Genomic DNA, 17,083 nt, shown 5'->3' with positions numbered 1-17,083 from the left:
ATTGGATTTGAAGGCAGAGGGTTCACACTGCTGTGCCTCCTCATCCATGACGGAGGAATGACAACATCTCTCTCTTTCACTCTCCCTTTTTTTATGCTCTGCCATCGCTGTAGTTATCTGTCTCTCTATCTTTTCTCTCTGTCGTTGACCATCTCTTCCTCGTTCCTTCTCTGTCCTGATCTGTTTCCCGCCATCCACCAGGCAAAGGAGGGCTTGGCATGCATTTGTGTCTTTGAAAATTCATCTACCTCTCTGCGTTTGTCATCCTATTTCCACTACTTGCTCAATATCCATCTTTTCCCCTTCATAGAATCAACTATGTGTTTACTGTGAAATGACAACACTCACGCTGCTGCTGGAAAAGCAGAGGATGCAGCCAGAAGCTGTTAAGTATGCTATCAGATAACATGGAAGTCAACCTGTTATCTTATCTGCAGTGTAACTGTAGACCTGCGGGCTCGGAAACATGAGAACCAGGCTCTGGTCACAGTGTGTGTGTGTGTGTGTGTGTGTGCTTTTACATAATGAATAATGAACATTTCCAAGCATACTTCTGTAGAGGTAAGACCCAGGTGTGCACAGTTATAAACAATCTAGTAGCTTCACAAAAATAGAACTGCACATGTGAGAAAAAGATTTCAGGAAGTGATAGGTGATATTTTCAAGGAATTTGTTAGAGGGATAGTTCACCCCAAAATTACAAGGTCACATTTTATCTCTTATATGTAGTGCCATTTATCACTCTAGAGTGTTTTGGTGTGAGCTGCAGAGTGCTGGAGATATCGACCTTCTGAGATGGCACTCAGCGTGTGGTTCTCAAAATGGAAAAAAAAAAAATATATACATTTGAAAAACTCAACAGCAGTGTGTCTGCCCAGAAATCATGACACGCTTACTCAAGATAATCCACAGACCTTGCTGTGAGAAGTTTCATGTAGGAACTATTTTCTTTCTACCAAACTACACGACAGCCGTATCACCGTGCAGAGGGAAGTGTGCATCTACTCAAGGATGAGAGGCTCATGCTTGTGACAGCAGGACATGTAAACATTAATGGCGTCCCCCTCGGCTGATTTGTAATGCTAGCTAGTGCGGTGTTGCTAGGTGAGCCAGCAGTAGATGCGTCCTTCTGCACAGTGATACGGCTGGTGAATATAGTTTGGTAACAAGAAAATAGTTCCTACATATGACTGCTCATAACAAGGTCTGTGGATTGTCTTGAGTAACGGGGTCATGATTTCTGGAAAGAGATGCTGCTGTTGTTTTTTGTTTGTTTGTTTGTTTGTTTTTTACGCTTTTAGCCCCACGAGGTCAATGCCATCTAGTTCCATGATATTCAAGGGGAGGCAGACATCTCTAAGGCTGATATCACCAACACTCAGCAACTTACACCAAAACAATCTATACTCAAAAACAGTATTTTGGATTTTGGTGTGAACTGTCCCTTTAACATCTCTGTTTGCCATGTTCTTCATAAGACCATCAAGAGGATAAAAGATAATGCAACACTTGCTCTGTAGCTAAATATTTTTACAGATAACTTCGGCTTAAAGGTCTAGTGTATATAATTTAGTGACATCTAGTGGTGAGGCTGCAGATTGCAACCAACTGAAACTTCTCCCATGTACCAAGTAATTAATTTAGTTAATATTATCTTCCATTTATGCCAATATATCCCCCTAAAATCCCTTCTCCGTCCAGCTTCAGGCAGTGCTCTCCCATTTCAGCTGTTCAGCTGACAGTTCTTGCAGCCGTTTGCCTGCTGATGCAACTTGTCACTGAGGGCAACTCAGACACAGCTCAGACCCATGGTTATCAGTTTAGGCAAGTTTAGAGTCACTGACTCAGCACTTTGTGGTTCAGGCTGTTCGGGTATCTAATTGCCAGTTTATGCTGCTATTTGGTATTTTACAGTATGTACTGTAATGTCAGTCAGAGCAAGTCAGTGGAGGCTCAGACAGCTGACTGACAGCCCAGGCAACTCTTCTGGCAGTCTTGGTATTGTGCATGTTGGCTCACTGTCACACTGTCACGACTTTCAGGGACACTTGAATAAAACAAAGCCATCGTTAATGTTATTAGTAACACCTGTGCTTTTCCTGCTGTGACAAGTGGAAATGTCTGCTGTGGCAAAGGCCTATTAAAATGGTGTAGGGTGGCAGCTGTGCCTGTCTCACTGTGGGGAACTTTTAAGTAGTTGCTAAATGTAGATGACTTTTTATAACTTTAAATTATGTCTGTATAATCCCTGCCAGTATTTCAATATTTCCAAACACTATTATACAGGCAAAGAAACCGGTATAACAGCTCCATAATACTCCCATCCAGCATTTCAAAGTGTCTCTCTGCTAGCTCCGCCTTAATTAGTGATGTAAGAGTTTGTCTGTGGAGGTATTCTTACATTACTCACCCTCCTAAAAGTCTCTATCTCCACAAGCTGAAAAATTGACTTTAACACAAGTCTATTTTTAATCGTTTTCGCAAATCAGGCAGCTCTTCCGCTTGCTGACAACTCAGGAACCGCTCATGCAAATGAAACAAGGTGTGATATTCAGTGTCATGAGCTCCCTCTCGAGAGTCTAGCACGAATTCATTTCCATCTTTTTCCATCAACTCTGCTCAGCTGAAAGCCCAATCCAATAGTCCCGACATCTGTTCAACTCCAGCCAGAATCAATGGTTCCATTATCAGGCAGGCTTATCGATCGGAGAGTTTAGAGCCATTCATGGACTTTTTGCACCCTAATAACTGATGTTAAAATGGGTTAGTAGACAGAGAACGATAGAGGGAGGAAGCGAGGGATGGGAGGGAGGGAGAGACAGCAGGAGATGAAAAATTAAAAGGTTGGGAAATAGCCCAAAGAGAGTGATGAAGGGATAGAAAGAGAAGAGGTCAGGGGCATGGAGGAAAGACTGACAGACTCATGGAAATAAAATATCAGATAAATAAGCAAATCTCCTTCATGCTGATGCTGCAGTGCAACTCCACCTGGACATGAGAGGAATTACAGAGAAAATTCCTCGAAGGTTTCAGTATTTTAACACATCACTACAAACATTACATTTACATTTTAGGAAAATCTAAATCAAAAAGAATAACAGCATTATTTTTTCTTATTTTTCTGGCCACCTTTCTCACCTTTTCTTCCCTCCAGTTCTTCCTTTTGTTGTCGCTGGCTCGTTGCAGAGAGAGTAGCTTGTTTCCATGGAAACGGGCAGAGCCAGATGAGCTTAGCTACTTGCACTGCAGCGTCTGTCCTTACTGTGTGTGTGTGTGTGTGTGTGTGCACGTGCATGCGTGCGTGCGTGCGTGATTGGTCTTCTCTAGAGAAGGAAGCATGATGATTTATGAGAGTCTAATGCACTGGGCAGACACGTGGATGAACAGAGGACGGTGTGTGTATGAGTATGTGTGTGAGCGCAGTAGTTATTAGCAGTGCAACCCAATCATTACGTCTTATATCTACGCTTTTGTGCTTTCTCTTTCTTTCTCCTCTCCAGCTGTAATTCTGCACCCTTATCAGTGTCGCCGTGGTGATCAAAATCACTACGAGGATGGTTAACATCACCATAGCAATGGCATCCGGGGCTCAGCACGAGAGGGGAACTGTGTCATATGATTTTTACACTTTCGTTTTTGTTCAGATTACACAAACAAGATGTAACATGTTGATAAGTGAGCCTTTGAGATGCTGGCGGGCAGATTTCTTAAGGTTTGGACAGAGTCAGGGAAGCTGTTTCTTCCTCGTTTTGAGTCTCTATGCTAAGATAAGCTAACTCTCTCTTGGCTGTAGCCTCGTGTTCAACAGATAGACATGATAGTGGTATCGATCCTCTCATGTAACTCTCAGCAAGAAAGCGGATAAGCACATTTCCCAAAATGTCAAACTATTCCTTAAAGGAGATACAATTGAAGACAATCTTGGTAAACTGGTGAGCTGACAAGGTTCCCATGCATCCTGGAAAACCTGCAGTTCTCTAGTGTTGCCTTCAATGTCCTGAAAAATGAGAAAAAAATTGCCTTAATTGTACTGTGTCTTGTTTTTGAAGTTTGAAAATAGATCAAAGACACACATATTTGCCAAATGCTTGTTTGGAAAGCTTGAAAACTTCTTTAGAGTTTATGACTAAATTGTGATATTGGACTGGTGAGTAGACTAGCGTACACGCTGAAACCCGAGCACTATAGGCCAATGGTTCCCAACTGCTGGGTCGTAGGTCCATTCTTAATGTACCACAAGTGACTTGCAAACATGTCAAGTCTGTGAAAAACACACAGCATTTTTAAGCACAGTACATTTTTGGCACAGAGCTTTTATTTTGAAGTGCTGTTTCCTGCTGTAGAGTGAGCGAATAACCTACAGCTTCTGGACTGAGACAGCAAACTAGCTCAATGACATGGCCAAATGCAAGTATGATGCTGAATGTATTGAACCGTGTGGACCTTGAACTAATGACTAAGCAGAAATCTGGACCGTGTGGCTACACCAGTTGGGAACCACTGCTTAAGGCACTATCCGTGGCAGTTCCAATAATGGTATTGGTATCTGAGCAACTCTAGATTAAATCCCACCGGTCTATTCCTCTGCAGGTCATCTCTCACTCCCTCTGTGTTGTTTTTAGACTGAACACGGTCATTCTTCATCTCACTGAAACAGCTCACAGTCGATGTGGTGTCACGTCTTACTAATGACACTGTGTGTGTGTGTGTCTCTGTTGCAGAACTCCCAGAAGAAAAGAGGAGCACGACCCAACAACAAACCTGACAAGAAGCTCTGTCCACAGGTAACACACACACACACACACACACACACACACACACACACACACACAAACAAACACACACGGTTCAACAAATCAATAAGAGACACAAAATGCAGCTTCAGCAACTAAACCTTTTAGACACTTGAACCTGGAGAGAGATTGATATTTATCCAACACACACACATGCACACACACACGTATACAGACAAGAGAGCATGTAACACAATCATAAATAACAAATAGCTGAGTGTGGAGTTAAAACATCTGCAGAATATGATGGAGGGAAGAGGAGAGAGAGGGGAAAGACACAAATGCTGCAGTCGATACAAAGTGGGATGGATGGATTTATCGACTTGATACGGCAGAAAACCAGTTTCTCCACAGATACTCTTACATTTTCCACTCGTTATTAATGATTTTTGTGCAATTCTGTTTTTTAAAATAGTAAATTCATGATCAGGGGGTGAGAACCAGAGGGGTGTAAGTGACATTTGACCAAATTTACTGGACAGCCAAAACAAAAAAATGACCATACTGTGTCCCAACTTTGTTTGAATTTTAATGTTAATATTAAAACTTCATGAACACAAAGATAACAGTGTATATTTAATGAATATTTTTTTCCATTTATTGAAAAAACTATGCCCTCACAAGTACCCCTTTAAGAGTGGGAAGAGCTCATCAAGAGCTTTCATTTGATTTTTATGACTCATTTTCGCCCCAGATTGCCCCTCTGGTTCTCACCCCTATTCTTTATTGTGATGTAAAATAAAGTAATATACTTACTTAGAATAACCCCAATTGTGAAATGAGGATTTGAATGCTGTGCACACTGCACACAGTTACACAACTCAGTATTACATGTTATTACAACAGCAGTCCTGTCTGGAATTGTTTTTTCATTTCCTCTTGTAGTCATATTCAGCACTGCAGTTGAAGGTGTCAGCTGAAAAATATGAAATACAGATAATAAATATCATATTTTCATCGTAGCTTTTTATGGCACCACCATCACCCGCGGCAGCTGTCGTCTCTGCAGAAATGTAATTGCGTGCACTGTAGGTGACTTGAAACCACAGAAACTGTGGCAGCCATTTCCTACTGACATTGATTGGGTCAAACAGAGCAGCACTGGTTTCAATTTACGTAAGAATCGGAGTTATTTAGAAACATGCTTTTTGATTCCATCAATCAGGCCCTGCAAGGTTTAATTCTCTCCACCAACATCATGATGAAGTGAAATGTGATCACTTTGTGGAAATAATTTCATGCACAGAGGAACTTTAACATCATGAAACATTTCCTGCAGCATAAGCAGGAAGCATTTTTATGTCCCCATTATTATGCTTCTGGAGAGTGCCGCTCTAATTAAAGTACATACACGGTTAATTATCTTTATTGTGAATCCTCCCTTAAACAGCTGTTACTTCATTTATCGATCTTTATGGTTTATTGGAGGCTATTATTGTCTTAGTTTCTGCTTCAAACACTAGTTGAGTTCAGAACAGACAGTTGTGGCCGGTGGCCCCAGACAACCTTAGCCTGTCATGTTGGAAATCTATCATGTTTGATCCTTTAAGTGCGCTCCTGCCTCTCAGCTCATGACTGCGTTGTGTATGTGTTTCTCTGTTGTGTGTGACCTATTTCCTCTGGGGATCACACTCTATCTGTCCAAACAAGCCGTGTGCAGTTTGAAGCAGATAGATCAGCATTTCCTGTGTTCCTCCTCATTACTTCTTCATCTGTCTGTGTTAACCTCACTTTTCCAAAGCCTTACTCCCTCCTGTATTTTTCTAAATCACTAAAATGATTCAAACACAGCTGAAAGAACTTTTCCCCTCTCTGTGAAACACTAGAAGGCTAAAGGAGCGAGAAGATTAGGTTTTACAGAAAACCAGAGAACATAGAGATACAGATTAAAAACCCTCAGGACTAAGATATCGCTACAGAAGGTGTTTGCGGTGAAGTTAATACTCTCACCACCATCCCTCTCCGTCTGCCAGCGCGAGCCCAGGCTTCCTCTCCAAGCCACATACCATAAATGGCTGTAAATTCGCTGGCCCTCGCCTCCCTTAATGTGGTTGGGAATGCTCCACAGGCCGTAAAACAAATACAGCCACAGAGCTGCTTCTGAGGAATGAGGTGCGCGGGGTCACCTCAGGTCAACAGCAGTTACTGAGTGTGAGATAGAGATACATACATGAGTATATATTTATGTTGAGAGCGTTGTACAGCTCCTAAAAAAGGGGGAGACGAGTTAAGAGCTGCAACAACTGTTTGTTTGTTTTTTGCCACTAGGCTGGAAAAGTCCCGCAGCAAGCTGACAGAAACACAGCCCTTCTGGAGTTGGTTTGGCTAACGTGGTGCAAACAGTTTTTTTACGCATCCAGCAGACACAGAGCCACATTAGCATTTATCTGGAGCCATGTTTGAGGCCACCTGATGAATGTCAGTTCAATATCCACTCTCTTTTAGCTCTGTTTTGGTCTCTACCAACTCCTGAGGAAGATTTCTGGCTCTTTAGCAGCTAAATTCTCCGCTGTGTTTATCCAGCTAGTCGCTAACTGTTGTCTGTCTACTCTTTGGTGGGCAGGTTCAAACAGGTCATCAGAGCTTTTTTGCTACATGACTAGACCATACAGTAAATGTGCCATAATACTAAAATGATTTATTAAAGCTGTAGTTGGTAACTTTTATAAAAGACAACTTTTTCACACAACACTAAGGAGGAGGAGTCTGTTTTGCAGCTGCCAATCAAGTCAATCGATTAGTAAACTGCGGTCAAACTGTCAAACTAGGCAGCGCTGAGTCAAGATTCTTTTACTGCAATGTCTATTTCTCACCTCAAATGTCTTCAAAAACAGATTTTAGTGTACTGTTTAGCTGTAAAATGAGAAAGTTCTTTCCAGCCAGTTATAGGCTGTTGGTAGGTAGGTTGACTGTTTTCAATATGGTGGCTGGATGACAAACTTTCTCATTTAACAGCTAAACAGTACACTAAAATGTGTTTTAGGGGAGAAATAGGCAGTGCAGTAACAGGATGTTGATTCATATTTGATCAGTGCTGCCTAGTTTGACAATTTTACTATAGTTCACAAGCAGTGATTAACAGCTGTGTTAGAGACTCCTCAGCTCTGATTGGTTGTTTTTGATGCCGTCCATTCGAGCAAATGCCATTAGAGGCAGTTAGAGGGGCGGAGGGACATGATTTTTTACAACTGTCTCATGTTCCTTTTTTTTTTTCAGAATATAGTGACAGTTTCCGCAAATATGCTGCAAAGTTATTTTGATAAAAGTTACCGACTGTAGCTTTAAAAGACACTAAAATGCTGCACAGAGTCACAGAGTTGGTGATCATTCTATGATTTCTGCACTGTGAGTGATGTCATTGACAACGGAGTCAGTTGATTCAGCGTTTACAGTGAAACAGTGTAGCTTTTGAAAAAAGACACAACGTATTCTTTATTTTACAAACAGAAGTTTAATTCATAGGCAGTAACACACTCTCAATAAGATACTTAGTTTTTTTTTTACTGCCACAGTTTAACTTGGTCTGGTGGACTTACAGTTTATGCTATCTGGTGTTAGCAAACTTTAGATAGACATTGGTGTATTACTAATGAATTTATGATTCTTCTTTACTTGTGCTGCTCTTAACAACATGTTTTAGCCTTCACCATTATCCCCTAACTGCTACTTAGGACCACAGTGGCTGCTGTGCAGAATGACATAGCCATGCTTTAAATCCAAATACTAGTCATTGTAGTTTTAAGGTACCACAGTACCTATAATGCTTCTTCCACTACTGTGTGTAGTGTAATTTGCTCAGTCATTTGGGAGCTACTCTCAGTCTTGCAGTTCTGTATTTTGTAGAGTTAGTTAGTTTGTAAATATTCATTTCATATGCTGTCTGACGTCTGAGGCGAACCACTAATGAGTGTGTTTTCTGGAGTTTCTCTGTTTCCTTTTTTTCCTCACGAGGAACAAACACAGCACGACTCTGACCTCACCATTTGGTAGCTGAAAGCCGCAAGCAAGTCAAATAGCTCTTTGTCATTATTTCTCAAGTTCAAGGCGATTTTAAATAGAATGAAAAACCAGTTCATCCCAGTTGGGTTGCAGGACTGTGACGGATTGTGGCTTGTGTTCAAATGACAGACAAGCAAACAGTTCAGTGCAGAATAGAACTGTAGAGATGATGGCCAAACATCACCGGTGTTTTAAAAATACTCAACTTTACCGAGCATCAAAAAAATAATTCAATGACAAAATCATCACATGCTTCAGTCTAAAGCTCTGATGTTGTCCAGTTGTCAGTCTGGATGGCTTTAAGTCACCTTGTTGTGTGTCCTGTGTGTGTTTGATTGTGTGTCTGCACAGTTCCCATGCATTTATTCATCTGTCTACAGCGTTTCCGTGCCTGTCAGGTTCTCTGTCCATCTCTATATAACGTCTTTCCCCAGGTGGACAGATTGAAGTGGTCTCCCTCCTTTGTCTGTCTCTTGTCTTTTCTGATCTTTGTCTTTGTCTCCCACTTTTTATCATTTTCTGTCCTTTTTTTATTCTGAATAATGGCAAACACAAATGGAACATTTCTTTCATTTGGATTAATTGGCTTTCATTTTATTTAGTATCAAGACAGTGCACTGATCACATTCAATCTCACACCTTGACAACAAAGCTCATTCAGCATTTTCCATGTGGTCATTTTTAACCTGCAAGTAGACTTGGCGGTATCTGTTCCTGTTTAATTTTCATAATTATAGTATATTCAATTCAGCTTAGTTTTGGCGGGGTATACAGTATACGACAGTATTTGTGTAAGAAAAGAAAAAGAAAAAAAAAGCTAAGCTACTTGTTATATAAATCATTATAGCATGTATGTCATTATCTATCATTTCTAGTATGCAATTAGCCTACTTAGACAACTCTTGCTGGGGGTAAATACTGATTGCCCATAGAATAATGAATAAATTGGAAATAAGGATCCTTTGACACCATGGGGGATATCGGAGGTTGAATGGAGATGATGTAATGGTAAGCATTGCTTACCAGAGACTGACCTCTGGTTGCATGTGGTGTGAACTACATCACCTCAATACAGCATCTCCATATCAGTTTAAAGGAAATGACCATTTTAGAATGAAAATACAGACAGTACTTACTCACCTTCATGCGGACAAGAAGTCCAGTGTAGTTTTTTAATCCACAAAACTCCTTCGGGGTGTCGGAGGATAACAGCTAGCCAGGTTTTTCCATACACTTGAAGTGCATGGAACCCACATTTTGAAAATGTAATAAAACTCCGCTAATGCATTTCAAAAACGTCAGAACAGTTCATCCGTCGTAATCCAAGTGCCCTGAAGCCGCGGCATGCAAAATTGACTTGAGGAGACATAATTTAATTTGCGAGATGTGTTTACATGGCAACTCGCAAGACTCGAGAACGAGTCTCACGCGAGTTGCCATGTAAACACAGCACGCCTGCAGGCTAACTGTCCAAGGTGAGAAATTATGCTATAAAAGTGGAGTAAATTATGTCTCCTCAAGTCAATTTTGCATGCCGCGGCTTCAGGGCACTTGGATTACAACGGACGAGCCGTTCTGACGTTTCTGAAATGCATTAGCGGAGTTTTATTACATTTTCAAAATTATTTTGGACGTGGGTTCCATGCACTTCAATTGTATGGAAAAATCTGGCTACCTCTTATCCTCCGATACCCCAAACGAGTTTTGTGGATTAAAAAACTACACTGGACTTCTTGTCGGCATGAGGGTCAGTAAGTACTGTCTGTATTTTCATTCTAAAGTGGTCATTTCCTTTAATAGAAAGAGGAGCGTCTGTATTTTTTACGGTATTGAAAATCATACCTTCAGGATTTCTAAATTCCACTATACTGTAGTACGGTGATTACTACCCAAGGCTACCCTCAATATCTGACACAACTGAATTGGTTTATACATTACTGGTTTCCTTTCTGAGAGTTTGCATCATACATGGATAAACATGAAAATTATCAATAGCATTCGTGTTTCTATCAAGGTCCCCTTTCAACATTTTCTCTTAAATCGAAAACAGATCAGGCTAGGACAGCACCAAATGGCTTCTGTCATTAGTGATTAACATATTGATTATTTTTCAACTCATTAGTTAATTGGTAATTGTCCATTGCTAGTCTGACCAAAACAAGTTAAAAAAAACAACAAAAAAAACTTCACACAAGTAATAAAATTGATAGAAACTGGAACATACAAATGTTTGGCTTTTCAATTTAATCAATAACTTTAAAAAGACAAATCAATTACTACAATGTCTCTCAGTTAATTGAGCATTAATTGATCATTTAATTGTTACAATTACAAATTACAAATTGTTACAGGCCTAAAACAGGAATTCTACATTGCATGATAACAGATATGTGTGCGTCATGTCAGACTCTCTGTGATACAGCAGTTTTTGTATCGATGTCACTTCAGTGCTCTCCTCTCTTTCCGTCCCGTCACTGCAGGAGGACAGTTCAGACCTGAAGTGTCAGCTCCACTTTGCCAAAGAGGAATCAGCCCTAATGTGCAAGAAGCTGACCAAGCTGGTGAAGGACAGCGAGGCCATGAAGGAGGAGCTGGCCAAATACAGGTCGCTGTACGGAGACGTCAACGCCTCGCTCACCGTAGAGGAGGTGAGGATGGAGGATGGTAAAATCTGACAAGGAAGTTTGTCAGATTTTACTTTGTCATTAGTCATAAAGCAGAGATTACTGTCTGGAGAATAAAAAGCTGCCACACACTGGAGGAGTTGGGAGAAGGAGGAGGATTTTGATTTCACCTTTAGAGGCGTGATACAGAAGTGTTTTCTGACAACACCTTAAGGAAATTAAAAAACCCAAGTTTTCCATCTTTTCTTACCATTTAACTCTGAACCTCTTAATGTTTGTCTGAGAGCTGCAAAACAGGCTATTATAGTGGTCGTGGTTTGAAAATATTCCCTCCCTTTGTACCCATATAAAACCCAAATGCCAAAAACGCCTGGGAAAACTCTACAGAGGTGCATTTGTATTGTTTTAGAAACAGCCAAAACACTCTGCAGAACTCATTAAATCCAACTCTTTTGAGCCATCTCACTGGCTAAAACTGAAAACAACAGAATCACTTGTGTGTTGAGGATTTAAATGTCCAGGACTGGTAATTCTGAAAACATTGTCATTACTATTGAAAGTGTTACTAACATGACAGTTTGTCCTTTGCATCATGGTGGAAAAAATTGGTTTAAAAAACACTTACAAGCACTTAAATAACAGTGTCAACCCTCTGAGACCCGCCGCATTGCAGGCTATCCCAGCCGACATTCCTGTCTTTCCTGTCCTACCGTGGTACCAACCATGTTCTGCTAGCTTCTCAGGAAGGGAGCTAAATAATGCTCCAAAGTGAGCATTGACCATTTTTTTTCAATTCTCATGTGGTTTAACATACTTGAATTTAGCACCCAAACTGTGTAACAAATGGTATCAACTCAAAAATTGCTGTAACAACTTATGAGACAGAAATAAGCATGGGAATGGCCGCCATATACCTCCAGCATAATGCATAATCTAAAAAAGCTCCTATACACTCTAACCCTGTAAAATTTAATGAGGCGCCTAATCAAAACAAAATGTTTATTGAAGAGTTATAACTAGAAAAATGTGGCACACAGCACTGAGCTGCATCTCAAATTAATCTTCAGGTTCCCAGCTTTCAGGTAATGTATACCACTTCTTTGTGGCATATACTGTTGACCTGCTATCTCCCCCTAAAGATCTCCTGTCCCCGCCAAAAAAGACAAAAATGGGTCTATGTGGGTCTCAAAGGTCAGAACTTAATTTTAAAGTGTGTGAATGACCAGGTGGGAGGTGAGAAAGAAACTGGATCTCCTCTCCTTATGTCTTTTTAAATGACTCCCCCTCAGGTTGCTGACTCCCCCCATACCCGTGAGGCAGAGATCAGAGTCCACCTAAAGCTGGTGGAGGAGGAGGCCAACCTGCTGAGTCGACGCATCGTGGAGCTGGAGGTGGAGAACAGGGGGCTGCGAGCTGAGATGGACGACATGAAGGGACCACAAGGTAGTTTTTAATCTCACCTAATCAGTCAATTATACATTTCCATAATTCATTTATCAGAGGCGTGAGCTCCTCTGGAGACGGAAATAATCTTGAATCTACAGGTGTAATTAGCGAATTGGAAAAGGTGTAAAATGTGGCTGGAACTATTTTTTTCCATTAATTGCCGTCCATGGTATTCTTGGTGTTAGAAGATCGGCAATGCTTACCTTAAATGCCAAACACTTGTATAACTAGTTTGAACTTTAAAGGTAAGTTAGGCTAACTAGCTAGCTTATAATTAATTTATCAATTTCTGAGTTAAAGTAAAATAAAAAGTAATGTAAAGTGTGTTCACACAACTATCTGACACAAAAATAATACACTGAAAGTTATCAATCTTAGCAAGAAAATATATTTCCCAAAATGTTGAACTGTTCCTTTAAGATCATATTTGCTCCCCTCATTTCAGACATGTTTTGGACATTTATATTTCATACATTTTAGTCTGTTCCTCTGTTGCTTTCTCAATTTTTTGACCTTTCATTGTTTCTATAGATGGTCCTCAGGAGCTTACTGGTGTTGGTGGTGGTCTTGGCCTAGGAGGAGGAGCCATGGTACTCGGGGGAGGGGCCTCATCTGAAAACGTCATGGAGCTCCAGAGACACCTCCAGTTTGTAGAAGAGGAGGCGGAGCTACTGAGGAGGTCTCTCATTGAGATGGAGGAACAGAACAAACTTCTGATGAATGAGATTAACCGCTATAAATCTGACCTCCCACCTCCAACATCCACGCTGTCGTCCAATTCACTGGCGTCGCTAACGGACGGCCTGCTCAACGACAGCCCAGTGCACACTATACAGGAAGGGGCGGTGCTTATCAGCACAGACGCCCCAGCCCAGGAGGAGGAGCTCAGACTGGCCAGGCTTCAGATTGGAGAACTGAGCGGGAAGGTGAAGAAGCTGCAGTACGAGAACCGAGTGCTCCTGTCCAACCTGCAGCGCTGCGATCTGGCCTCCTACCATTCGCCTTCCTCCTCCTCTTCTTCCTCACTACGACTGGCTCTGGAGACTGACGCAGAGGCTGGAGACTCAGCTGAGTGTCTCCCAAGGTATTCCAAGTTTTTAGTTTCCCTTATAACATTTTTTGGGTGAAACTGGGTTTTTACAATGTGAATGTCTGACCAAAATTGCTTGAAAATCCAGATTTTCTCCAGATATGCACAGGCTTGATAAGAGATTAGAAGAACCCATAGTTATGTTAGATTGAGAATGATAATTCTTGACCTTGGAAACAGAGGGTGACAAAAAATAAATCACACCACAACTACCATTTTGTAGCTCTCTGTGAACTTTTGATCATCTCCAGCAGAAGGAGTTCACCCAGTTATCATGGAATCACAGATGTTTGAATTTCCATTTTTCTGAGCACCTAAAGGTGAACAATGAACTTTCAGTCTCGACTTTTAAGCTACCAGGCATGAGAAGTCCTGACTGTGCTTCCTCTGTTTTTCCCTCAGCCCGCCTCACCGCAAAGAGCCAGTAGGGGGTGAGACTGACGCCCTGGAGATAAAGGAGCGGAAAAAGAAGATCGAGGACAACGCTGACGCACCAACCTCACTCCCAGGGTACCTGGGGCAGAAGGACCATGATGCCTTGCTGGCCATGAGGGACCAGGCTCGCTTGGTTTCCACGGCGATACAGCTCCTGACCTCCCCCGAGTCTAACTGCCTCTCCTCCTCCCCATCCATCTATCACAAGGTCTGCAGCAACGAGGCAGCGGAGCCGTGTGACCTGGAGAAACCTCAGCCTCACAGCCAGGTACATGTCCTCTGTGGTAGATGAAACCTTTGCATTTCGAAAGAGTCAGCTTTTTCAGGATGTTCATGAAAGCTGAATAGATAACCCTGTGGATCTTTAATTCTTTTCTCATAATTTTCTCACTAAAACTTTGCAATGTATGTATTAAAACAGCATGTGATTCATAGAGTAATTATTGTTTGTCTCTAAAATAGCCTTTGTTGTTATTGATGATAGCTATAGTCCAGTGCCATATAGAGAAAATAGATATGTTAAAGTCCCCTCCAGACTCAGTTTAATACTCTGCATGATTAATGTTTAGTTTAACATTGTTTTCCTACATAAAAAGTCAAAAAGAAACTCTGAAAAGGGGCCGGAAGCAGATCTGCTCTTTCTTCCTCAATGAAAAATTCTGAGATTTGGCCTCTGCACAACCCACCACTGCTGCTCGCAGTAGGCTTTGCTTTCGCTGTCTCCAGTGCTAGCTTGACCGGTGAAAGAGCAGTGTGCTTTAAGATGGCCAGTGCTAGAGCATTGGAGAGATTTAGCCATGCATGTTTGAGCCTTAGTCAGACCCAGACTCGGATAAGTAGTCTGTTGTGCACCAAAATTGGCGACTAGCAGACGTATCAGAAAGGTAGGTGTAGTTAGCATCTTTTATTTGTTTATGTTGTTTGTAACCTTGTAGGCTAACTGGCAGCAGTGGTTGTGAAACATACACTATCATCTGCTACGATGTTACAGTGTGTTCACATTGGTCCAGTTTAGATCCAAATACAACACACTCTAAAAAGTTTGCTGTCAAGACTCTCACGATGCTAACTCTGATCCCTGTCCTGAGAAGTCCACTCTGGGCTGGAGGCTTCAGGTTTCTTGCCAGTGTTGTGCGAAGTCTGTTCCCCCTGTCAATATGTGTTTCCATATTAGACAGCGAATGGCTTTCGTATTAGTGACATACTTATCAGATTTTAGGGAAGTAAATAGACATCGCCCTCTTCGGTAGAGGAATGTGAAAACACCTCTCTACTGACAAACTTTGCACAGAGGGTCGGATATTTTAGGAGACATAGAAAGAACAGAAACACATTTTTGAGTGTAGGGGATCTTTAAATAACATGAATTAAGCTCTTCAAGTGCAGCATGACTTAATATTAGTCACCGGAAGAAACTGTTCAGATTTTCTGATGATTCAAGGGGAGAAGTGACCAGAGCTGTTCAATGAATCAGCTACCTTTCTAAGCCTCGGTGTATTTTCCCTTGAGTCACAATAATCCCCAATTTAACAACATTTAAATGGCAACATCGGATCACTTTATTTCTTTGGTTCAACTGAAGGAAGAGAAACTACAGGAGTGAAGAACACAGCCTCAGTGACAGTTGTTTAATCTTTCTGCTTTGACACTTTTTCTTGCAGTGATTGTTCAGCCACCACAACCTATCATTCATCAGCTCAAGCTGTTCCCTCACACAGCCAATAATGACTTACAGTATTATAAAGTCTGTGATTTCTTTGATGCCCAGATTTCAGAGCTGTCTGACCTGGCGGACCGGCCTCTAGTTGGTGCTCTGACCAGCAGGCTCCAGGCCCTACACACACAGCTACAGGCCTTTGTGGAGCAGGTCGACAACCTGGGTAAACCTCCAGCAGGTGCTAGGGACCCTCAGGTGGAAGGAGCGTCTCCTCTGCCCTCACCCTGCACCTCCCTCCCATGCTCTGGAGATGAGCAGAATGGACTGAACACTGCCGCGGAGAAGGTACAAGACAAGAGACACACTCCCCCCCCCCACTCCTTGTCACTCTGTCTCTTTCATTTATTATCAGTCTCTTTTTTTTAAACTTTTGCTTTTGTTGAGTTTTTATTTTCTGTTGTCACTGGTTTGTTTTTCTATTCTTCAGTTTTGTCTTTGGTCCAGTGCCTAATCATTAGTTTGGCTGAATAACACTGCCAGTCCCATCTTAACACGCTGCTTTAGTTTCTCCTCACAGTGGAGGATGGATTTACACAGCATGCTCAAATCTGATGTGCTGATCTGTTAACTGAGATGCTTCCAACACGGCTGTAAATGGACAAATAGCCCTTGAATGGCAAACATAAATGTAAGACTGTGAACGTAAATCAGCCATTGCTATATGTATTGATAAGAATCTGAAATCTGAATTCAGAATTGAGCTGCCAGTGTAAACCTCTCCACGCGATGCCACCCATAACCTCTGCATGCTGTTAAATCACCTCCTAACCTGGTATTTCGATGTTGCTTTAGGCCTCAAATGGAGCCTGTTTGTATGCATGGACATAGTGGGGTTATTAAGAGCACATGAAGCATCATTTATTTATATATATTTTCATCAGCATATCATAAAACCAATTCAACATACAGTCTGGGTTTACATCTAGTGTGGTTGAACAATATTGCTCATATCTAAAGATTTATTTATTTGCACCGATTT

The 17,083-nt window shown here is 41.5% G+C and overlaps 1 protein-coding gene across 2 annotated transcripts in view; it reads left to right on the top strand.

Annotated features, from left to right (window-relative positions):
* Positions 1–17,083, top strand: part of soga1 (suppressor of glucose, autophagy associated 1) — a 132,652-nt gene that overhangs the window by 83,775 nt on the left and 31,794 nt on the right. For both annotated transcript variants that reach the window (XM_050064234.1, XM_050064232.1), the window contains exons 5-10: positions 4,722–4,784; positions 11,273–11,440; positions 12,706–12,859; positions 13,394–13,946; positions 14,355–14,655; positions 16,156–16,389. In XM_050064234.1, the coding sequence (XP_049920191.1) occupies positions 4,722–4,784; positions 11,273–11,440; positions 12,706–12,859; positions 13,394–13,946; positions 14,355–14,655; positions 16,156–16,389 (1,473 nt within the window). The remainder of the gene's footprint in view (positions 1–4,721; positions 4,785–11,272; positions 11,441–12,705; positions 12,860–13,393; positions 13,947–14,354; positions 14,656–16,155; positions 16,390–17,083) is intronic.

The sequence above is a fragment of the Epinephelus moara genome, chromosome 16 (genome assembly GCF_006386435.1).
Source record: "Epinephelus moara isolate mb chromosome 16, YSFRI_EMoa_1.0, whole genome shotgun sequence".
Lineage (NCBI taxonomy): Eukaryota > Metazoa > Chordata > Actinopteri > Perciformes > Serranidae > Epinephelus > Epinephelus moara.
Note: the sequence above shows the minus strand (reverse complement) of the source record. Positions and strands in the feature narration are given on the sequence as shown.